The sequence below is a fragment of the Mytilus californianus genome, unplaced genomic scaffold (assembly GCF_021869535.1).
Source record: "Mytilus californianus isolate M0D057914Y unplaced genomic scaffold, xbMytCali1.0.p SCAF_9, whole genome shotgun sequence".
Taxonomy (NCBI): domain Eukaryota; kingdom Metazoa; phylum Mollusca; class Bivalvia; order Mytilida; family Mytilidae; genus Mytilus; species Mytilus californianus.
Genome location: NW_026262745.1, coordinates 11,595,676 through 11,621,602, shown reverse-complemented (window position 1 = coordinate 11,621,602; position 25,927 = coordinate 11,595,676). Strand labels below are relative to the sequence as shown.

The window sequence follows — 25,927 nt, the reverse complement described above, 5'->3', positions numbered from 1 at the left end:
GATAATTCAAATGATCATGCTAAAATGCTGCTCGTCAGTTTCAAACTGCACGCATAATTTGTTGTATGACCAAAATATGAATTGAGATGACATGTCTATCGATTATTAATCATTTAAAAATATCTATTTTAACGATAGCTTTCAGAATCAATGAAAAATCTAGAAACTGAAATAGACAATAAACTGACCTGTCTAGAAGATAAATTTGTACCAGATTCTCAAGACACGTCTAAAAATGTTGGTATACCAGTGCAATCTTATCTGTAAGCCAATATCCACTCCGAGTCATTAGCAGAAAATATCGGCATTGACAGAAACGCAAGCGTAAATAACAAACTAGTGAAAAATTCTGACGTACGTTTAGTGTTGTATACTAGACATATTTATATACATAGTTGTTACCATTTGAAATTTAGCATCCATTTCTATATGAACAAATAATTCCGTAGCGTCTAATAGAACACATCACTAGTAATCAGCCTACTCGTTTCCAAGTAAATGTAATCTCACAAATTGCAAAATAAAGCATTTATTCCCATCCGGATCCGTTTCGACACATCTAAAGTGTCAAATATCGAGTATAATTCTAAATCTTCATACCTCTTGTTGAAAATGTTGCGGGTGTATAATATAAACACAATAAGTATACTGTCGTAATTCGTATAGTTATGTTGGCATTGTAAGAATAGTTATGAAATAACCGAAAAATTTGATTTGAATTTTTTGCACTGCTACTGCTACTAGCTAATTAATGCAACTGACTGAATAATCCTGACAAAGATTGAAAATTAACACGTGCACCAAGTTCATGAGACGGTTAAGAAAACATTGCCGTCTCGACCACAGACATCATAAATCTAGTAATAAAATGTGTATCGTCCACCTAAATAAATAATGGATTTTTGAACAGAAGCCGAGTCGGAAAGAACATGAAACACTAATATAAACATCAATTAAAAATTTCTAAATATGAAACACTCTTGATACTTCATTGCATGAAAATTATATGTTTCTAGGCTGTTTACATTACTGCTGTTTATTTTTACAGACTGCTGATATGGCTTTAGCAGATTTTACAATAACATATGATAGAGAAAGGGTTGTAGACTTTACGAAACCATTTATGGAAGTAGGCATATCAATAATGATTAAAAAACCAGAAATAGAAAAACCAGGAGTCTTTTCATTCATGAAGCCGTTCAATTTTAAGATATGGATCTTTATTATGCTAGCATATGGATCTGTCAGTATTGGACTATTTCTTGTCAGCAGATTTAGTCCATATGAATGGACAAAGGTGAAAGGGGAAAAAGACCCACAATTAAACGAAGAATTTTCAATGTTAAATTCCTTTTGGTTTTCTACAGGAGCCTTAATGTTACAAGGAAGTGACTCTTGTCCAAGGTACGGTTCATCTGTTTATTAGATTTTACGAAGCTTATATAGAAATAAGAAGATGTGGTATGAGTGCCAATGAGACAACTCTTCATCCAAGTCACAAGTGTCAAAAGTAAACAATTATAGGTTTAAGTACGGCCTTCAACACGGAGCCTTGGCTCACACCGAACATCAAGCTGTAACGGGCCCAAAAAAAAACAGGAAAACCAACGGTCTAATCTATATGAAAAACGAGAAACGAGAAACACTTATGAACCACATCAACAAACAACAACCACCGAACAACAGGTTCCTGACTTAGGACATATCCCTTTATTTTAGATATAAGAAGATGTGGTATGAGTGCCAATAAGACAACTCGCCATCCAAGTCACAATTTGTAAAAGTAAACCATCAAAGGTCAAAGTACGGTCTTCAACCCGGATCCTTGGCTCACACCGAACAGCAAGCTGTAAAGGGCCCCAAAAATGACTAATGTAAAACCATTTACACGGGAAAACCAACGGTCTAATCTATATAAAAAACGAGCATCGAGAAACACTTATGAACCACATCAACAAACGACAACCACCGAACAACAGGTTCCTTAGGACATATCCCTGACACAACATGATTAGGCAAATTCAAACATTTATATGAAACCTAAAGTATCCAATCTATACAAATTTTGTACTTGGCGAGATTGATTGGGTGCGTCAAATGATAGTGAGACTGTTTAATATCTTGACTTTATTCTGTTATCGAAATTTGATCATCTTTAGATTACTTAGTCATAGGCCGTGCGATTAAATCTAAACAAAACGTATTTATTGTCTCTCAGCTTACCTATACCTGTGTAGCCCGCAACCCACCCCGTGAAATCATCGAGTTATTTGAAATAGTAAAATTGATTAATTGGTTTGATTGCATTTGGCTTAGATGGACATGTCTAGCCTTTGCTGTGAACTCCATGTGAATAGCACTATGCTGTTGAAAAGTGAATGTGTTCAGGTCGTGTGACTAGTAAACAAAAACAAAAACATGACCAACCGGCATAAAATTGCTAGCCTTGATTGATATTTATACAAACATAATTATACTCTTTCTTTAATTTATCGATGTGCTTCATTCGAAAATATAATCACAGTGCAGTCGCTATTTACATCGATCACAAACTCAAATGTTTACTAACTGCCGCAACTGCTCAGTTTATTCCAGTGAAAACAGGAATAGTAGTTTGAATAAAAATTATATCAAAATAATATTTTTTTAAATCTTTTTGTTCCGAATAACACCTCTACAACACATTACCTACCTGCTCACAAAAAGGAAACAGTATTTTTTTTTATCATAAACAATGCATTTGCTCCAATATAACTTAAATATAGGTTAAATCCTTGAAATAAAAAAATGAAAATTAAAATGTTCACTAGTTTGTTAACTTTGTAATTTATTTTCAATTTGATCATCACCATTATAGAACTTATAGTTGAATGTAATATTTTTTTTAAAATAATATGTTAAAGGAAAGAGTTTATAATGCAAATTACAGTCATCGCAATTATTTGCAGGTCAATGTCAGGACGAGTTATTGGAACTGTATGGTGGTTCTTTGTATTGATAATTATCTCATCATACACAGCCAACTTAGCTGCTTTTCTAACCATAGAACGAATGGTTGCACCAATAGAAACAGTGGACGACCTAGCAAAACAAACTCAAATTAAGTATGGATGCGTTAATTCAGGAACAACACGAGAGTTTTTTGCGGTAAATTAATAATAAGTTCAGAAATGTAGCAATTTATCAACCCATCATGTAAAAGAGAGGCGAAAGATTCCAAAGGGACATGCAAACTCATACAGTCAAAAATAAACTGACAACGCCATGGCTAAAAAAAAAGACCAGCAGACAAACAACAGTACACAAAACACAACATAGAAAACTAAAGACTGGGAAACACAAACCCCACAAAAAATCATAAATATACCTTTAATTCATCTTCGATTTAAATCATTTCTTAACAATGCATATGCTTATAATTAACGCTTATGACGCGTGTACTTGCATAGAAGGAATTATAACCGATACTTTTGCAATGAGGAACCCAATGTAAACATAAAAAACATATAACATACATTTTAATTGAACACAATTAATTTTAAAATAAGAACTACCGTTCATATTCATATGAATCGTTTTTGATGTCAATGGTTTGTTTTGTACAAAATCTATGTATAACGATGCGGAATTTTCTAGATTTGTTTAAGTAATTTCTCTTTGGCCGATCATTATATATTCACGCTAACATCCTTTTATTATACGTTATTTGTCTTCGTGCTATTATATTTCTTTTGGTCGTATGACTTTTGGCGTGACTCGGTATTCATACATCCCGCCATCGGGTTTTTGACCGTTTGACTTTAGGCATTCCTGATGCAGGTGGGTCCGATTCGGACACAAGTGGTTTTAACAGTGGTATTTCTATTTTGTTTACCTTTGTATTTATATTTACTTGATTTTTACTTTAATGAGAAAGGGTATATACTATATGCGGTATGAGCTAACAACGACAAAAACTTTTTTTTACGTCATTGTCAAATTTAAAATTTACTATCTACTACACCTTTTGTGTTGACGTCTTTTTTAGATTAATTTGTATATTTTGTTTGATTTTTTAAGTTAGTTGTGTTGTATGTCTGTGGTGTATGTTTATACAGTTTTGGCTGCTTGATCACAATTATTGTCCCATAAACCTATTACATGTATGTCTGTTTGGGTTGCTCATCCAATTTTGTCAATATAACGGAACTACAAACAACTGCCATACAAGTGGAAGGTTTGGCTAGCTATAAAACCAGGTTTAACCCATCATTTTCGCCGGGAAATGCCTGTTCCAAGTCAGGAATATGGCAGTTGTTTTTATTTGATCCGTTGATTGATTGCGTTTGATTTTGTCAGTTTTTATTGACTTCCCCTTTTTTAAATTTGCCTTGGAGTTCGGTATTTTTTTATACTTTTTACATGAATTTTTATTTGTGTTCACTCTACTTTTTAAATTTTATACTGGTGAACGATAAGCAATAAAATTTTAAATACATGTTTATTTATCCGTCTCTGCATGCCAGTGTTTTAACAAATGTCTAAATAAATGTGAATTTGGTCAGCATTGGTTGGTAGTTGATTGTAAAACAAAACTGCCAAAATAGCCGCACTTTGAGATTTTGTCGTTACGATGTAATATATATATTTATATATATAAAATTTATGTAATTTATAACATATTTGCAGGGTTCACTTGTTCCTATTTATCAAACAATGTGGAATTTTATGATGTCAAATCCTCAAAATATGTGCAACACGACAAGTGAGGGCATAGAAAGAGTGCGCATTTCTAAAGGAAAATATGCTTTCCTTGTAGAAAGCAATATAATAGAATACGAAAACAGTGTGGAACCATGTGACACTTTTAAAGTCGATAGGAATCTCAATACAAAAGGTTTTGGTGTAGCCACGCCGAAATATTCACCCTTACGGTAGGTTTAGCATGTCAATGTATGCAAAATAAAATCGTCTTGATCCTAATATACATTTCACATTCAATAAAGTCATTAAAGTATTAAATTTTGTAATTAATTTTCCTTCCACTCTTTCATCGACCAACTACAAATCTTTTCTGCAGTATCGTTCAAACCATGGTTGATATATAGAAATGTTATCACTTGAACCTCTCCCGTATGACATGTCAACATGTGCTGAGGGAACACCGTTTAGAAGTGCAGTAATGTTGAATATATATTTAGTCCAGCCCAATTTCAGTGAAGACATTAAAGCTTGTTTTCCGTCTTTTGGAATGACATGTCCACAGCATGCAACAACTCGTTCAAGTGATCACCTTTAATATTGAATGTTAACAATATTAACAATTTAATGTTTGATGTGCAATTGTAGATTTGAAAAGAAATATCAATCAGTTTTTCAATGTAAATTCTTCATAAATACAATAGATATGCAATATGTTTTCAAAACGTATATCTATTAGGTTTCCTTTAAATGTGTTATATCAAAGTTATATCTCATTTAGCATTAGATCTAATAAGGGCAAAGGTATATGATAAAAAACCGGTAATAAATATGATAATAAATGGATGAGAAATATTACAAATGTTTAGTATTTTTTTTTCACGAAAGTAACGTACGTCAAAATGGCTGGATTATCTATGCGACTCATGTTTGTCTAAAAGGTAGCAAGAACGTACGTTTCTAAGGACTTGCTTTTCGACCTATTTTCTTATATTACTACCAATAATTTCGTGCTTACTTTCCTGTCACGTTCTGGTCATAAGGTACAGTAGCAGAGGCAGAAAAAGACACATTCTTTGTTTTTGCACCGTTGCTAATAATAAGCCTTAAACAATGCGGAATAATTCATAATCGTCATCAAACTAGTAACGTGATTTCATAAGTGATAAAATATCATGTAACGAATACGCTTGTTCGTGATGCCTATGAACTTGATATAACTTATCGACGTATTGTATACGAGTAACAAGACCGCTGTCACATGCGGAGTAGTATTATAGTTAATCTTCCGGAGCACCTGGGATCACCAGTATTTGGTGGGCTTGTGTTGCTAAGTCTTTAGATTTCCGTGTAGTGTATAATCATCTGAAGAGCCTGAACAATATTTTTTGTATTTTTTAGTCAATTTTCAGATTTATCCACTGTGGTAAATTCAGTACTGTTCAGACCATTCACAGGCAATCAATTTAGTACTGTTCAGTAGCGTTTAGACAATTTACTATTCATTATGATGTTGATGTTCGCAGGTACAAAATAATTACTGAAACGTCTGAACATAGAATGAACAGATCTTGACTGACTGCAAGCGAATAGTCTGACCAGTAAAATATTTACTGCAGTGGATAAACCTGAAAATTGACCGAAAGACCAAAAATGGCTTAATAATATCTCGTTCAGTATTTTGATAGCTTTTAAGATAAAAATGACCAGATCAAAGTTCGTTTTCTTGCGGTATTGTGCTCTTAATTGTCTTTTCGTTGTCTTTCGTTTTTTGCCAACGCGTTATTAGTTTCTCCTCAAATTATTTGGTTTAAATGTCTCCTAGGTATCTTCCGCTTCTTAATTAGTTTCAAAAGAAACCTTAAATGCTGTATATGTAAGCACCCCAAATCTAGAAATGGGGTTGGGAGGGGGGAGGGTGCAAATAAATTTATAACAAGTAAAGACTGTTTACTTTGCTATCATAAATAATGTCCAATTTATAAAAATAACTAATTCGTATGATGTTTTGATGTACGGAGAGAACAGCATTGTTATTTACTGCGATTTATTTATTTAGTCTAGCTTAAAACTATGTGTTTCTCACTTTAGCTAGAAAATAGGCAAACGGAATCCCATGTTTTCCTTTCCAATCGAATATGCTGCTTCAAGAATTGTACATCAAAACTATAAGAAAAAAATCAACGACACATGTTTTTTTTCGAATTGCATTTACAGAAAATAGGATACTGCTTTAAATTACTAATCTAATCAATTATCTCGACTAGTATATGTCAAGTCAGTCATGCAAAATATGTTTTATATTGAATATTCTCGTTAGTGCATATCAACACTGACTATGTTTCAAAATTTCAAGAACTATCAATGTCAGATCTGTTCTGTATCGTATGTCCTTAAATTGCATTTAGGACACATATGTGCTTCATAGAGTTTATGTATAAATCCGCAGATATTGATATGACACGATATGCATCTACCTCTCATACTAATCTTAATACTTAAAACAATTGATAAGTCTTATTACGTTCCTTTCAGTGATGTTCTAAATCTTCACGTATTGGAACTTACTGAAGATAGTACCTTGATAAAACTGAGAAATAAATGGTGGAGTGATCGAAGTCAATGCGCGCCGAATGGTGGCAAGGTAAGTTCCAAAATCCATGCTTATTACAATTAATTATAATATCTTCAGTACATAATATCAGTAACTATTATACATTTTAGAAACCATAAAAGATATTGAAAAACATACAATACTTCATTATATATACAAAGATTTTGTCTTTTGAGAATAAAGTAAAGAAACATGCTATTTTTAGCCTTGGATTCTACCAGTTTACCACTGTAACTAAGAGATGCTATCATGGCAACCAGATGGACAATATGCCAAAAAAAAAACAGAAACATCATAAATGACTTATCTAATAACATGCAAAAAAATAGAATGAGCCAAATCTAACACCCCTCATGTGCTACCTGCTTGATTCTTACAGATACTGGAACTAAAAAATTGACACAAACGAAAAAAACCTGCACGAGGCAATGTCATGCTTGCAAATATGTACAATAAAAGTGTGAGGCGAGAGTGTCCAGTCCCTGCAATTCTCCTCATAAATTCTACATTTCTAACGTCGTAAACAGATCTTTCGTTTTATGACAATGTTATGCCGCGACAGATTCTTTGATGCCAGAAAGCTTTTGAGGATGACATTTGTTTAGAAGAAAAAATAATGTTACAATTGATAATGTTAAAAGAAATAAGTCCAAACGATGTGGTATGTCAACATTCAAAAACTTGCAAGTCTTTCATCCAGATTATAAATGTTTAAAATTTCGAATTGAATTGAACTCTTTATTTTGATTTTCGTGCATTTGTGTGTCAAACTGTTAACGAAAGTCAATGAACGCTCTATTCTGATTGACTTAATGGTCTAGTATTGTAAAATGGGATTGTGTATCAATTGTTAAAATTTATCAGGTCAATACGACTTTTGAGTATCCATTTTTAGTAATACCCATGAAGGCTGATATTAACAGTGTATCATAGAGTTTGAAAAATTAATTCTGTTTGAAATGTGCAATGGAAAATTAAGTAAACCATTGGAAATGTAAATTGTGTGAAATTGTGCCTTGTAATCGATCGCAAATTTTCAAAAGTCCCAGTTTATTAAAAAAAAAAACATTTATTTCAGAAACCTCTTATTTCTGCATTTTTGAAAAACACTTTCTACTCGTTAAGTACTACTGGCGGCCGGATACAAGCACTTGGTGTCCTGTTAAACTTATCTCTTTTTTCTGGATACATTTGTTTCTTATAATACTATTTTCTTATTTCATATCCCAAGTTTTTTATTTTGATATATTTCAAATGCAGTATACTACACTTGTTAAGAACATTGTAACACTTAAGGTATCAAGGCTAGTTATATACTGTTGTTCTTCCGGATTGAATCTAAAAGTAACCGATTAGCTCTTATTATTGCATGCATATTTTTAATTTTACAATGTACATGTTTCTATTAAAGAAAGCATAGTTTTATTAATTAATTCTATCTAAATGTGTATCGATTTAAATCGCCCAGACGTTTATTGTAAAAATATTGTATCTTGTACATTTTAAGGACACTTCAAGAAAGAATTCGTTATCATTAAGCAATGTAGCTGGAGTATTTTATATTCTTATCTGTGGATTAGTAGTAGCAGTAATATATGGTGCTTTGTCATTCATTATCCTAAAAGTACGACTGATACCCATAGTAAGTATGTCATTGAGACAGCGTTCGAATGTTCATCCTTAATGTTCATCGTGCATCCATCTTTTGTAATGTACCTAGCGTAACTAGCTGCTTATTTATACTTAGATATAAGAAGATGTGGTATGAGTGCCAATGAGACAACTCTCCATCCAAGGCAAACTTTATAAAAGTTACATGCTTGTTTTTCACCATGAAAGTGAATTTAAACAAACATTTATAGCACGTTGCTCATTAGTGTCATTTTCAGTCTTAATACTATAAATCATGAAACCAACTGATCATATACTTTTAAATTTTTATGTGAGTTTATCAATAATTAAAAAAAGTTGTATCTCACATTTATGAAAGTTTCGTCTTTCAAATGTGTATCATACTTAACTGATATGTTTTGTGAACTTTGCCAATCCTCACTACTCGAGTGCGGGAGGCCGTGGGTTCGAACCACGGCCTTGTAAAACTCAAACCTTTAAAATGGAATTTGATCCTTCTCCGCTGAACACGCAGCATTTAGAAAAATAACAGAGACAAAGTAATAACATAGGCTTGGCGTCAAAATAATGTGTCCGTGTAGGGTGACATGTCTTCTTGTGGACTTTAAGCTTGTGAACTAGCACGTAAAAGGTCGGCTTAACGTGCATGTCTAGTGCAAAGAGGGTAAATACTTATATCGCATTTACATGTTCTCGTCCTGAATATACATTTGATTTACTGCTGCACGTTAAAGAACCATCTTCATCTATCAACAATAAAAGGTGTAGAATAATTTGGTTATTAATTTAATTTCACACAAACATATCTGCTGTAAATGATCCCAACTATGAAGCACATTGGCATCAATGAGTGTAAACTTGCAATGTTCGTAAATCTATTAAATTTTTTTTTTAATTCATGGAATTCGTTTTTTAAACTGAAATCTGCCGTAATTCAAAACATATATCAACAATATTTTAGACAAGCTATGCAAAAGCTATGACATCATCATCAGCTGCCTTAGAAACTGATAAAGGAAACGGTAGCCTTAGTGAATATGCAATAAACAATGGTCATTCACATTCCGACAGAGACGTCAAAACGGTAAGAAAAAAAATATCTTCATCTATCCTTTTTTTCTTATATCTCAGCACTATTTATAGTGACAATTTACTTTATTATAAATTTGCTGATGTCAACTCCTATTCCAAATTATAAACGTATTTCTATCTTGTTTTGTTTTGACCTTGAACTTGCTTGCATTGTTTGCAGGAATTCGAGAGTAATATCCTCATTATTGCAAACCAGATTTCAAAGATTTTAATTGTAACTACTACATGGCGTTGTCAGTTTATTTCCGACTTAGAAGTTTGAATGTCCTTTTTTTAGGAATAAATTGCTCAGAATAATGAATTATTGTTGCTGACATACGCCCTTAACTGATTGCTGAATTGCACAATAGCACGTAAAAATCTGGCATCGGGCGTGGGTCTTTAACATAATAAGTGCTAATCGTTTCCCTTAAGCTTTAATATGTTCCTGTACCAACTACAGTTTTACTAGTTGAACCATCTTTGACCAAGTCATCAACTAATAAGCATAGTGTGATAAAAACCAATCAAAATGACATGAAAAACGAAGTTTCAATCTAACAGCAACACATGCGCATTTCGGCAATCAATGTCTATTCAGGCCACACTATTTGAAAATCTTAAACCAATACAAACATTTTTTTTAAATAAAACCAAACCCGGACCAAAAGTAAAGCCAAACCCGGAAAAGGGAGCAGAGGTTTGCACGAGGGAGATACATTCCTAAATTGATTTATCTACACAGGGAAATTTCACTCACATCATTTACGTGAATTTCACATCAAACGAGCTTATACGTGAAACTCTGATGAAATCAGTTCATGTGAGTTTCACTTGAATCTCATATGAAACTCACGTGAATTGCACGTGAAAATCACATGCATTTTTTCACGTGAAATTCACGTGAATTTTTTTTTAAATAAAATAATTCAAAAACATCTAAATGTTCATATTTATTAAAAATCATGAAAAATAATTTTTTTTTGGAAAGTTCACGCGAAATTCATGTGAAACATTTCACGTGAGTTTCATGTATAAGCAACGTTTTCATGTGAGATTCATGTGAAATTCACGTGAGCAAATTTTGCCTAAAAATACCAAAAATTGAACATAACAATAAAGTTAAAAAAACTAACAATATCCGTGTTTTAATATCTGGCTAATCATAAGACATTTCTAGAAATGATTCAGTGAAATATCGACGTTTTCTAGTTTATAAACTATGTTCTATATACATAATTAATGGAGTGTTCATTTATATATTTCAGTATACATATAATCCGCCTCCAATGATTGGATTTGAAGCCTTTCAGCAACCCCAGGAACATTCTGATGTTTGATATTTTCGGATAAGAAAACATTTACGTTTTTATGCTCAGATGCTATTTATATTGAAACGTGAAACATTGGAAACAAAGATAACTATTAAGAGTCATCCAGGGATTAAGACAGTAAATGTCCTGTAGACTTAGAATGCAAAACAGGAGACTTTCATGGATGATCGAAAGTAATTGGTTGTCGTCTATCACAAATGAGCTGCTCATTGATTCGATCGTCCAGATTTCTAGAAATATGATATGTTCCTGTTGTTGCGTTATCAATCTCACAAACCAACCTCACAACCATACTGTTTGTTAAACAAATTCGATCTCAATTAGATTTTGAATTTCTTGGAATCTTAAGAGATTGGTGAGACGAAGTTGAATGGTGAAAAGAGTTAACAGAATTACGATAGGATTTTAAGTACAAACCCCACAAGTTAAAAACGGTTCATAGAATACATATGTATTGTACTTTTTCTTTAACCATGTAGTGATTTAATTTTTAGAGTTAACTCCCTTTTCACTGCTAATGTTACAAGAAATATCAAGAAAACGATGAAAAGTCTATTTTTGATTTATCTTGTCTTCATATATTTGCTTTTGATATATGTTTACCTACTCATAGATTTTTGTCTTAATATCCATTGCTTGTTTGTTCATGTGACAAACTTGTTTAATATCATATTATAATCGTTGGAATTCATTAATATCTTTCGTCATTGGTTACAAAACGTCCACACAAAAAAGTGCGAGTACAAAAAAAACAAAAACAAAATCGACCGATCGAGACCCTGATAGGTAGTCGGAGTAGTTTAACCATCTCATAAAAGCAAACAAATAAAAAAAACGAAAGAAACTGAAAGTAGTATTGTAACGCTTTAACGTTAAACAGTATAAAAGATAAATTGACTTTGATATCTGAAATAATTTGAAATAAGTATCGATTCCAGAAAGTGATGCAAGCCAGATGACATATTTAATAGCGATAAACTTTTATAAATCATTACTCACATCAATTTATTTGGTATGCCATTTTCGGCTTCTATGCCCTATCACGTCTCGTTATCAATCAAGTATAGTTTAGCGTTAAAAATCTTTACAAAGTAACTTTTAAAGCAAAGTTGCTTCCTTGGATGTATAAGTCCACTGTAGAGTTATACAATTTTCAGATTTGTCCTCTTCAAAATATCCTAAAAATAAAAGAAAAATTCCAATAGAATTTTTTTGTAAATGACGCTTTATTAATTTTGAGCGTTGCTTTTTTGGATTTACCTTCATCGGGAAAGCACAAACCTAAACATAACTTTCAAAAACAATTAACGTAATAAAAGAAAGTTCAACACAATGACATATATAGCCATGATAACAGTTACTGTATCGACATTTTAAGAAGATGCTTCTTCAATAATACTAAGTATATATAACAAACCTTTGTATAATATTGCCAGTTTATTTTTTTCGAATAATTTAAGAAAAAAACACTGAGTGCTAGCCTTCATGTATTGTGAAAGATTTCTCAGTCAATACATGTAGGCTAGCACTTAAATTATGACTGTATTAAAACATGAATATCAAAGCATTCTTTAGGTTTGTGTGTATCTACTTTAATATTTAAGGGCTTTTTGTGAGCAAAACAAAATATGACATTTTTAGATAAAATATTTTATCTGATATGTATATAATTCTTTCAGCCAACGCTATTTACACTAGTAATTATCCAAAGACTACTTTAATGTTAATCGGGTTTTTTATGATGACTGTTAAGAACCAATTTTATATGTATGTAGAATTGATAACTAGTTGATTAGATTGTAATCTTGCGAGACATTCTAAATCATTTGCACTTTTTTCGTCCTATTCCACAAGAAAAGCAGTCAAGCTATCCCCAGTTTGTGAACGACATCCTATCTTAAACATAGCCATGACAGGTGTCATATTAATACAGCAGTGTTCATTTTGATATATTGTCTCTCCCTAATCTATTTACGAGATTTGAATAACGGTAAACTACTGTCGCCTTATTATACATGTAGCCATTCAATTATGAAAATATACAGTATGCCTTCATTTGTCGTGAGTTTTAACTTTTTTGTACAATACATTTGAATCGCATTATCAACTTAAATTATAATAATAAATTGTTTTACCATTGTCTGAACTTGTTGTTTTTTTTATTTCGATTGATTTACGAATAAACAACATTCGCCGACAATTAAATTTTTTATAATGTGTTTTAATTTGTCGAAGCACATAAGATAAAACCCAGGGTTTTATTTTTGCAAGGTTCATGTTTTTCTGCCTTACGATATTTATGTTTGCATTGTTTTGTCTTTGCTTCGTTTCTTTTTTTACTTTTGCCATGATTTAGTCCTTCTCTCGAAAGCTTTGATATCTTCCGTCTTTATTGTGTAGCTTCTCCTTCTTTTGTTCCATATTGTTCCATGGTAAAATATTAAGCTAATAATAATAACACTTACTTAACCATACTATCTTGGTTAAACTATTCGATGAGTGTTTGGCTTTGTTATCAATTTGTATCATTTGCATGCACGGTTGACGGAAGTAAATTCTGAAAAAAATGCAGCTATTATGTCATAACAATCTGTTAATATTGTAAATGACTGTGTACATGATAAATTTCATTCAATGCATTTATTTTCTCTAATAAACTTCGTATTTTATGTGAAATGACTTCATTTTAATGAATTTATAGACACGACTTTACAATTAAGGAATCTTTATATAATCTAAATATAATGCATGTTTTAACAAGACAAATTGTTCCATCATTCTATTCAGGAAATAAAATTATTTTCACACTTTTCGTTTTCTAACGTGATTCAAGTCAATACGAACACAAGAAATTTATAAAGAAACAAAATCATTCATTCAGTGAATGTAAAATATTATAGAAATGTACGGCTTAGATTGGTTGCAGACTGAATATAAACATAAGAATTCCGTTTTAAAACTTTGTAATCATTATCCCATATACATGATTGTATTCTTCAGTCCTTCATACATAATTTAGATCATTAATTTCTTTAATTCAAGATTGTGAGAAAGACAGACACAATGCAGATTTTGGAAGAGCATAGCCAGAAAAGCTAAATACTAAAAGCATTGCTTCCCTCGAATTTGGAAAGTAGTCATAGACTACACTGAATAGATCCTCATCAGAGCTGGCTTCTAATTTTATCAAAGACAATTTCCTTAAGATTTTCATAAATCTCCAATATTTGTATATAGAAACTATTAAACTGTGTGGTCATGATGATATATGGACAAATTGTTCTGATATTTTTAGCTACACTGTGTTCTAGTGACCTAATACGATATATATGGGGTCACGAGCACACTGTCAATTTACCTTGCCGACTAACATGTGGCCTTTAGATTAGTGGCATATCAAAGTAATTAAGTCTTCTATATAAAGAACCTACTTCCATTGGTCTATATAAAAACAAATGCCAACAGTAACAACTTATTAGCTTTTAATGTGTTGTCTGCATTTATTTCAATCGTTCATCATCAATTTCTTCATCTGTTGTCCGGGCGATACGTTTCAGGTTTTTCCTCAGTGCCGTGTTATTTGTATAAAGGGACGCAATACCACTACTTACTGTGTTATAAAATAAACCACACCTACCAACCCCATATCAAATATTCAAGGTTTCCACGCAGTCACTTTTAACCAATGATATTTCAGAAATGTATAGGAGGTAGGATAAATTGATATAAATGAGACTCAACAAAGTAGTGTTTGTACAATCATGGAAGCCTTTACATATTTCATAATAAGTATAAGCAGGCAATAAATCATGTCTGCTGGTTTCTTGAAATTCGTTTTAAAGTTTAGTTGTCCTTGTGTTTGAAGTGGTACTCAGAGTAGTTTTCAGTTTTTGTAAATAACTGTAAACCAAACTTTTTCCTTATACCTTTGTATCTTTGTTTTCGGGTAAAGAAAGCAATAGGCTTCAACAAACCCTCATCTTCGAAATGTCATAAGGAAAATTTGTCCTCGCGTAATAATATTAGTATATAACACTTAAAAATAAAAACTTATATAGATGTACGTAATAAACACGAACTTATAAACTAATTATACGGGTTAAATTCTCATCATTTCAAGCCGACTTAATAAAAAATTAAAATTTTTTGCCGTCCTTGTTATCTGACAGGTTATTCCACAGATCCACTGCTCTAATTAAAAAAAAAAGTATTAGATATATGTGTCGTCCTACATCGTTTCTTAAAATGTTTTAAAGTGACCTCTAGTTGTGCTATAGTGTGCTAAAGTAGAAAGAATCATCCATTTATTAACAATACTACTTATATGTTTTTAAAACGTTAAATTTAACTCGAAACTAACTCACAAAAATGGTTCAGTTCCCAATTTCACACTCGGTCAAGTTTCATTGTAAGAAAATTTACATGACCGATGGTTTACGAATTTGGTGATGTCTTAAGGTTTGATTAAATTTGATAACCGATCCGCTATGGTGTAATACCTTATAACTTGATATAGCATATCAACATTTCGTATAGGAATCATATGACAGGTGTCACATGTGAAGCAGGATCTGCTAACCCTTCCAGAACACCTAAGATCAACTCCGGTTTTAGTTGGGGTCATTGTTGCTCAGTCTTTAGTTTTTGAATATCTCGTTGGTATATGTGGCCTCTCTTCTACAAAAATGTACCTACATTCATAAATTTGTATGAATGTATCATGTACAAAGTTCAGCTGAGTATGCACACTAGGTAGCTCGAGAAATGAATAGTAACAAAAATATAAATGGCGGAGCCATATTACAAAGATCTGATTTTATTATAGTGTTATAGAAGTCTCAGCAAAGACACACAATTAGATTGATTTTGATTTTTGGTGTTTAACGCCACTTTTAAGCACCGCTTTTGGGCTATTTCGTGGCGGCCAGTGTTTATTGGTGGAGGAAGCCGGAGTGCCCGGAGAAAACCACCGACCTTCGATATGAAAACTGACAATCCTAGTCAATTAAGAGTCGAGTGCACCCGGACGAGCAGGGTTCGAATTCACAACCTCAGTGTTGACTGCTAGTGATTACAGTAGTAACTACTTAGACCACTAAGCCACCGAAGCCCCTCACACAATTAGAAAGAAAGCGGTTTTGATTTGCATAAATTACGCATCTATATAGGTGTCTCTCCTATATTGTTTGTCCTTTGGTGTTATTTTCACACAGCAAACTAATCAGTAGTGGTGATCTTTTAAAGACAGCCAACGTGTCTCGGTTTCTACTTGCAGAGGTCATAGGATTATACACTCAATTTGATATTGCATTATGTTATGTCGTAAATTATTACTAAAGTCTGCATGAACTCGAAGATAAATTTGGGACAGCAAATGTTTATTACACCTGATTGTACTTCAATTTGTTTCTGTATCTATATGTATCAACTGTATGCTATAAAGTAATACGTACACAAAGTCCTTGTATCGTCCTGTTTGAATATTGGCCTTCTTGACAAATTTACAACAATTTACCTGTAAATAATAAAGATGTTATAATATGAGAATCTGGATGGAGTTTATAGAATATGATAAATTAATGGAAAAAAGTGCAGAATAAATGGCGAATAAAATTAAAGAATATAGAAAAACAGGCAAACTAAATAAAGAATAGAAAAAAAATAAAAGAATAAGAATAGGGGTGTTGAAATATAATGAACAGATGATAACGGGCAAAATTAATAGAGAATGGACAAAAATGGTAAAAAAAATAAAGAAATGAAGGACCCTCATCCAGACCTCATAATATGGTGTATGTACGGACTGTAGAAGGGTTCAGGATTTTGGAAGAAAAAACAACGTTTAATGCACAGTTTGACATACACTGAAATCTTCTACAGGTACATATGCACATATTCAATTGCAAATACAGAAGTAAAGGAGAGGAAGAAATTACTTGATACAATTTATTCTTTGATTATTATGATAGCTATATAAAAAGTATATCAAAACCCAAAACAACATATCTCACGATTTTCTTTCTTTTTTTCAACTTGCTTCCCTTTGACGACATCGTATTGTTCTTATTCGTAAATGTTTTCAATTTAACACTGCATGCAATAAGATAATTGAATATAGATTTTATAAGTATCAACTTTGATTTTGTTTTTGAAAAATAAGAACATAAGTAAATTTGAATTGCTATACAGTGTTGTATACTTATGGTCCTGCATCGTATACTTACATTTTGGCATTGTACAAGTTCATGCTTTTTTCATTCTGATCATGACGTCTTAACAGTAAACTCGTTGGGTGTGTGTACTGATTTATACTTTAGTCTTGGAGAACATTATTAGCTGTAACTGAATATGAACTATCTTTCAGTGACTGCGAGTACCCTTAGATCAGCATTTTGTGTCTTTTGGTTTCAACAGTGACATGTATATTATATATGTCTCTGGTTTAATGTTAGTTGTTTTTTTTTCTTTTGGTACCAATCTGTTGAGTTAAGCAATTTCCAACTAATTTTAAAGATTTTTTTAAGTTGTTTTGTTACACCACTGTCCCAGATAAGGAGAAGGTTTAGCGCTCACAAACATGTAACTGTGTTTTTAAATTACCCCGTCACATTCTCAAATATTTCAAGGGGACATAATTCCTCTTAAAATAATTTAGCGAGAGTAGTTTTCCAATTCGTCCATTTGCTGATATAACCCTTTGATATAAATATCGTAAAAATATTACAAGAAGCGCTAACAATGGAGTTTTCCATAGAATCTATACTTCCAAGGAGCATTAATTTTTTTCACGATAATTGATCGACATTGATTTTTAAACTCGTCCGAGACATTACATATTTTAACCTTTGATATAAATTTTAAAATAAACAGATTGAAGAAAGGAAGGACGACACAATTAATGTATGTCAAGCTCTAACAAACTTAGTCTCCTCTCAAATCTGGAAACATATACGAGATATAAAAAGGAATAATAGGGAATGAGGCGAAAGATTAGAGTAAAGTTATACAATAGAGAAAAATGGAAGGCTAAAATATATGCAATATAGGAAAATAGACAAAACCAATAAATACAAAAGAAAAGTGGCATAAGAAATTAAGTGATAAAGAAATGAAGACAGCCCAAACCAGACACCATATGACAGATAAGTATTAAAGAGACGAACAAAGATCAACTATCAATATTTTAAAAAGCGAAATACACTCAGAAACGCACTGATCGTGGCAGGGTTCTACGTCATCTGTCCCCTTATGAAGATTGCAGAATACTATTAATTTCCCCATATTGACAATACTAGCATTTTTCGAGATACAGACTTTAAAGAGTTGGTTTTTAGAAGGAATTTCAAAGCTTGAAATAATTGAAGGAAATCATTACAACCATATTTTTTTATTCCCAATAATATAGGTTATCGTTGCTTTTCTGAACACAATTTTTAGTTATCTCCCTTGTCTATCATTTGAGTGTCACATCACAGCGTAGAAAAGACTTCGCAGTTCTCCGGTGATACATGTTTCACCTAGTAGTCAGCACTTTCGTCTATTCTTATTTTCTTCAAACAAATTCTCCCATAGGTTGCCTCTAAAATGATAAATCGCAAACAACTGCTGGTTTATACTGACATAAAATTATTATACTTCGCCAGGAAGCTCAACCATATTATAAAAAGGGAATGGTTTCCGGTGCATACCCCGTTAATATAAAAATACTAAAATGTACTTTGACCAGTAGCGTACGTAGCTACCTAAGACTCGACTAGGCACGTGCCTTTTAAGATAAATTTGCCAATTAGAGGTTCCCGATCTAACACTTTAACATTCTACACAGAAGACAGGCGCTACGTTTTCAATATGATGGGCATTTGTTCTCTAAACAATGTAAGTATTGATCATATTTTATTAAACTTGTCACAGAATCTGACCTGAATCTGAATCTGAATCTGCTTAACTCTTTTTTTTAGAAATCCGTTTAGTTGCACATCTTTCTCAAACAACCATTATCATGATAAAATAAAATTTGAAGAATGTCTAGGGCCTTTTACGTTTTCAATCATTTGTCCATTGTTGTTATATATGTGATCATCGCAACTGTCCAACAGACAACTTTGCGTGTAGTCTATTAAACGAATACAAAACTTGTTTAACCCCACCACATTCTACACATATACCTGTCAAGAATAATTAATAATAAATAATCAAAGATTTATTTATAATGTAATGCATGTCGGGTATACATATAACCAAGGAATTGTATATTTAAAAGGAATTGAAACGCGGCCGACTTTAAAGAGAATTGTATGATGCATCTCTGTTTCGGGCGATGTGCTAATTACACCCCGTATCTCTAAGTGGCTAATTACTTGTCTTGCATTAGGCCATTTAGTCTGACGCCATTTACCGAACTTTATTAGCGGTCACTGTTATAATATATAAACACAAAAATAGTGATCTACAAATGTATCCCTTTTGAATGAGTTTCAATTTGGGTATAAATGTTTTTTTCCAAGAAAATGATAATTGCTCAGGGTAATTGCGTTATTTTCAAAAGGTTATATTGGGAACCCGTACGCAAAAACACAGTAGCGTACGCATCGATTTTTATTTTGGATCATAAAATGATCCAAAATTTTTTTTCACCTCGCTCCGCTCGACGACTGGTGCCTACACTTAGATACTAGTATAGTTACGCCCCTGAATTGACTATCCTTCAGAGACCAAATAACGAAGAACTCTACCACGTGATAAGATGTCTGTCCAGATCAGCGCGGAGAAAACTATCCATATGTTAATTAAGTATTTTGGTCGCATTATTTAATGAACATGGTATTCAGAATAAAGAGTATGGCTAATCTGGTTGTCGTTGTGTGAAGCCGATATTTTTTTTTATTACTAGACACTTCGCTCACTCTGCATTATACCATAGGCAAAATAATATAAGTTTTCGTTAACCCTAAAGGAAATAAACCAATTATAGATACTAGGATTAAAGTTTTGTACGCTAGACGCGCATTTTGTCTACATCAGGCTAATCTGTGACGCTCGAATCAAAAAAGTTTAAAAAGGTAAAATAAAGTACGAAGTTGAAAAGCATTGAGGTCCAAAAATTCCGAGAGATTTTTCCAAATACAATTAAGGTAATCTTTTCCTGTGGTAGAAAATCCTTAAGTTAGTATTTCGAAAAATTCAAAATTTTGTACTCATTCAAGTTTTAATATGTTTGTCAATTTTGCATGACGTTCAGATTAAAAGTATGCCGAAATATTATTTATCACCTATTTGTACTTTGATATCAAAAAAGTAAAATATGATTCAAACATGAGAATTGTTTTGAATGACAGTGCCAAATATAAACCAGTTTGGATATGTCATGCATCAATATACATTATAAGTACTTTTGTGTGTACCAAAATAAAACACTTGATTAGTAATTATGCAAAACAGTTTTCATCGAAAATGCTGAAATTACATTAAAGGTTTGATTTAAAAAAACAGTCAAATTGTGTTTACAATATCTAATTGATATCAATTTGAACACTTTTGTAAGTAAATGCAGCCATAAACGCCATTGTATTTTCTAGTACAGAAAGAAGAACAAAACGGCCATGGAAACAGCCATTGTGAAGGCAGTAACTTCAAACCAAAATAGTAAACAAACCAAATCGATCCAACAAAACCAAATTAAAATGGCTGCCCTTTTCAAGCTTGGCGACAACAATAAAAATATTTAAAGGTTCACCAAACCGCCATAGGGCAGCGATCCGATCATGAGAGGGCTTAACAGCCAGTCAAGGTAGTTATAAACCACCCAGTTAGTTTATACTTTAAAAGCGAACAATTCGCAAAATCTTTTTTTTTTGTAAACAACTCTTTCCCAATACCTATTTGTATCTTTGTATCTTTGTAATAGGGACAAAAATAAGCCACAGTCACCTTCAGACCCCTCATCTTGGAAATGTCATAATGTAAATTAATTTTCTCCTCGCGTAAAAGTAGAAGTATTTATAAAAAAAAAACTTACATAAGTGTGCGCAATTAACACATACTTATAATCTTATACATGTTATACGGGTTCCAGTTTTTCATCATTTAAAACCGACTTAAAAACTTCAAAGAGTTTTGCCGTCACTGTTAAATCTGACAGGTTATTCCACTGATCCACTACTCTAATTGAAAAAAAGTATTTGATCTATGTGTCGTCCTACACTAAACTAAAAAGTTTGAAAGAGTGACCTACAGTTGTATTAGATGGTGCTAAAGTAAAACGATTCACTTCTGATATCATCAATACATGTACCATGTAAATATTTTTAACTTGAATCTTGTCATCTCTGTCTCGACGACATTCCAACGTTGGTTATCCCAATAAATGTACTAATCTATCCTCATAACTATACCATATCACTAGATATTATACCTTATGAACGTTTTGTATAGAAATAATATGACATGTGTTACATGTGAAGCATGCGCAGGATCAGCTAACCCTTCCGAGCACTTAAGATCAACTCCGGTTTTTTGTTGGGGAAATTGTTGCTCAGTCTTTAGTTTTTTGGAATATCTCATTGGTATTGTTCGCCTCTCTTCTACCTACATTCATAAATCTGTATAGTATAAATGTATCATGCACAAAGTTAAGCTGAGTACGCACACTAGGTATCTCGAGCAGTGAATGGTAAGGGAGCTACCATTTGATTTTTATGGGGGGTGGGGGGAGGGCTAGGATGAAATTTGAACAAAAATAGGCAGGACAGGAGTTTTGAGAAAAAAAGGCAGGATGAGACACTTTGCAAAAAAAAAAGGCAGGATGACAATTTATGTAAAAAAAAAGTCAGGATAAACTAAAAAAAAAAAGCAGGACCGAATAGAGTGAAAAATAAAAAGGCAGGACAGAGATTACAACTAAAAAAAAAATGCAGAAATTTTTTTTTCATCCTAGCCCCTTCATAAAAATCAAATGGCAGCTCCCTAACAGAAATATAAATGACAAAGCCATATCACAAAGATCTGAGCTTACTATAGTGTTATAGAAGTCTCAGCAAAGATACACAATTAGAAAGAAAGCGGTTTTGATTTACATAAATTATGCATCTATATAGGTGTATTTCCTATATTGTTTGTCCTTTGGTGTCATTTTACACAGCAGACTAATCAGTCGTGATGATCTTTTAAAGACAGCCAACGTGTCTCGGTTTCTACTAGCATGTCATTAACTTTGGGGTCATAGGATTATACACTCAATTTGATATTGTAGTATGATTTGTCGTAAATTACTACTAAATTCTGCATGAACTCGGAGATAAATTTGGGACAGCTAATGTTTATTACACCTGATTGTACTTTAATTTATTCCTGTACTTACATGTATCAACTGTATGCTATAGAGTATATATGTGTATATATGTCTCTGGTTTTACGTACACAATGTCCTTGTATCGTCCTTTTTGTATATTGGCCTACTTGACAAATTTACAACCATTTACTTGTTAATAATAAAGATGTAATAATATGAGAATCTGTATGGGGTTTACAGAATATAAAATAATGACAAAAGTGCAGAATAAATGGCGAACAAAATTAAAATATAGAAATACTGGCAAACTAAATAAAGCATAGAAAAGAATAAAAGAATAAGAATAGAGTGTTGAAATATAATGAACAGATGATAACGGGCAAAATAAATAAAGAATAGAGAACAATTGTCTAAAAAAATAAAGAAATGAAGGACCCTCATCTAGACCTTATAATATGGAGTATGCATAGACTGTAAAAGGATTCAGGATTTTGGAAGAAAAGACAACTTTTAATGCACAGTTTGACATACACTGAAATCTTATACAGGTACATATGCACATATTCAATTGAAAATACAGAAGGAAAGGAGGGGGAATAAACTACTTGATACAATTCATTCATTTGATTATTATGATAACTATATATAAAGTATATTAAACTCAAACAACATCTCACGATTGTCTTTCTTTTTTCGATTTGTTTCCTATTGACGAGATTGTATTGTTCTTATTCGTAAATGTTTTCAATTTAACACTCTATGCACATGATGCAGTAAGATAATTGAATATAGATTTTATAAGTATTAACTTTGATTTTGTTTTTGAAAAATAAGAACATAACTAAATTTGAATTGCTATACAGTGTTGTAGACTTTTGGTCCTGTGTCGTATACTTATATTTTGGCATTGTACAAGGTCATGCTTTTTCATACTGATCATGGCGTCTTAACACTAAACTCGTTGGGTGTGTGTACTGATATATACTTTAGTCATGGAGAACATTATTAGCTTTAATTGGATATGAACTATCTTTCAGTGACTGCGAGTACTCTTAGATCAGCATTGTGTGTCCTTTTGGTTTCATCAGAGACATGTCTATTATAGATGTCTCTGGTTTCATGTTAATTGGTTTTTTTTTTTATTCTTTCTGTACCAAAATGTTGAGTTAAGCAATTTCCAACTAATTTTAAAGTGTGTTCTAAGTTGTGTTGTTACACCAATGGCCCAGATAAGGAGATGGGTTGGCGCTCACAAACATGTAACTATGTTTAACCCCGCCACATTCTTAAATATTTCAAGGGGACATAATTCCTCTTAAAATAATTTAGCGAGTCTAGTTTTCCAATTGGTCCATTTGCTGATTTAAACCTTTGATATACATTTCGTTAAAATATTACAAGAAGCGCTAACAATGGAGTTTTCCATAGAATCTATATTTCCAAAGAGCATTACTTTTTTAAAGATAATTGATCGACATTGATTTTTAAACTCGTCCGAGACATTACATATTTTAACCTTTGATATAAATGTCAAAATGAACAGACAGAAGAACAGAAGGACAACACATCTCCTCTCAAATCTGAAACATATACGAGGATATAAAAAGAAATAACAGGCCAAACTTTTAAAGATCAGAGTAAAATTAAAACATAAAGATAAATGGAAGACTAAAATATATGCAATATAGGATAATGGACAAAACCAATAAATACAAAAGAAAAGTAACATAAGAAATTAAGTAATAAAGAAACGATTACAGCCCAAATCAGACATCACATGACAGATGATTATTAAAAAGACGAGCAAAAATCATCAAAAAAAGGCGAATCACACTCATAAACGCACTGATCGTGACATAATTGATGTCATGTGGCAGGGTTCTACGTCATTTGTTCCCTTATGAAGATTGCAGAATACAATTAATTTCCCCATATTGACAATACTAGTCTTTTATGAGATACAGACTTTAAAAAGTTGGTTTTTAAAAGGAATTTCAAACCTTGAAAGAATTGAAGGAAATCATTACAACCGTATTTTTTTATTCCCAAAAATATAGGTTCTCGTTGCTTTTCTGAACGCAATTTTTAGTTATCTCCCTTGTCTATCACTTGTTTGTCTCATCACAGCGTAGAAGACTTCGCAGTTCTCCGATGGTACATGTTTCACCAGCCTAGTAGTCAGCACTTCTGTCGTTGTTACTGAAATCCTTCTATTCCTATTTTCTTCAAACAAATTCTCCCATAGGTTGCCTCTAAAATGATAAATCGCAAGCGACTGCTGGCTTGTACTGACATAAAATATTTCGCCAGAAAGCTCAACCACACCATAAAAAGGGAACGGTTTCCGGTGCATACCCCGTTTCTATAAAAATACGAAAATGTACTATGACTATCCTCCAGAGACAAAATAACGTGGAACTTTACCACGTGACAAGATGTCTGTCCATATTAGCACGGAGACAGCTTTCCATATGTTAAGTTTTTTGGTCGCATTCATTTTATGAACATGGTATTCAGAATAAAGAGTATGGGCAATCCGATTGTCGTTGTGTGAAGCCGATATTTTTTATTACTAGACACTGCGTGCACTCTGTAGTATACCATAGGCAAAATAATATATGTTTTCGTTAGCCCTAAAGGAAATAAACTAATCCTTGATACTATTATTAAAGTTCGTACGACAGACGCGCATTTCGTCTACAGCAGACTAATCTGTGACGCTCGACTAAAAAAAGTTTAAAAATGTAAAATAAAGAACGCAATTGAAAAGCATTGAGGTCCAAAAATTCCGAAAGATTTTGACAAGTAATCTCTTCCTGGGGTAGAAAATCCTTTAGTCACTATTTCGAAAAATTCAAAGTTTTGTAGGCATTCAAGTTTTAATATGTTTGTCATGACGTTCAGATTAAAAGTATGCCGAAATATTATTTATCACCTTTTTGTACTTTTACATTAAAAAAGTAAAATATGATTCAAACATGGGAATTGTTTTGAATGCCAGTGCCAAATATAGACCAGTTTAGATACGGCATGCATAAATATACATTATAAGTACTTTTGTGCGTACCAAAAATAAAACACTTGATTAGTAATTATGCAAAACAATTTTTACCAAAAATGCTAAGTTTACATTAAAGGTTTGATTAAAAAAAACAGTCAAATTGGGTTTACAATATCTAATTGATATCAATTTGAACACTTTTGTAAGTAAATACAGCCATAATCGCCATTACATTTTCTGGTACAGAAAGAAGAACAAAATAGTTAATAATTTTTAAGCTTAACAGCCTGTTGTTACAACGAAGAAAC

General features: G+C 32.3%; 1 protein-coding gene across 1 annotated transcript in view; it reads left to right on the top strand.

The window, feature by feature from the left end:
- Positions 1-12,876, top strand: part of LOC127715785 (glutamate receptor 2-like) — a 59,633-nt gene extending 46,757 nt beyond the window's left edge. The window contains exons 13-19 of the mRNA XM_052221930.1: positions 1,049-1,404; positions 2,949-3,147; positions 4,669-4,913; positions 7,216-7,324; positions 8,802-8,936; positions 9,888-10,010; positions 11,266-12,876. Of these exons, the coding sequence (XP_052077890.1) occupies positions 1,049-1,404; positions 2,949-3,147; positions 4,669-4,913; positions 7,216-7,324; positions 8,802-8,936; positions 9,888-10,010; positions 11,266-11,337 (1,239 nt within the window). The 3' untranslated portion in view covers positions 11,338-12,876. The remainder of the gene's footprint in view (positions 1-1,048; positions 1,405-2,948; positions 3,148-4,668; positions 4,914-7,215; positions 7,325-8,801; positions 8,937-9,887; positions 10,011-11,265) is intronic.
- The last annotated feature ends 13,051 nt before the right edge of the window (positions 12,877-25,927 follow it).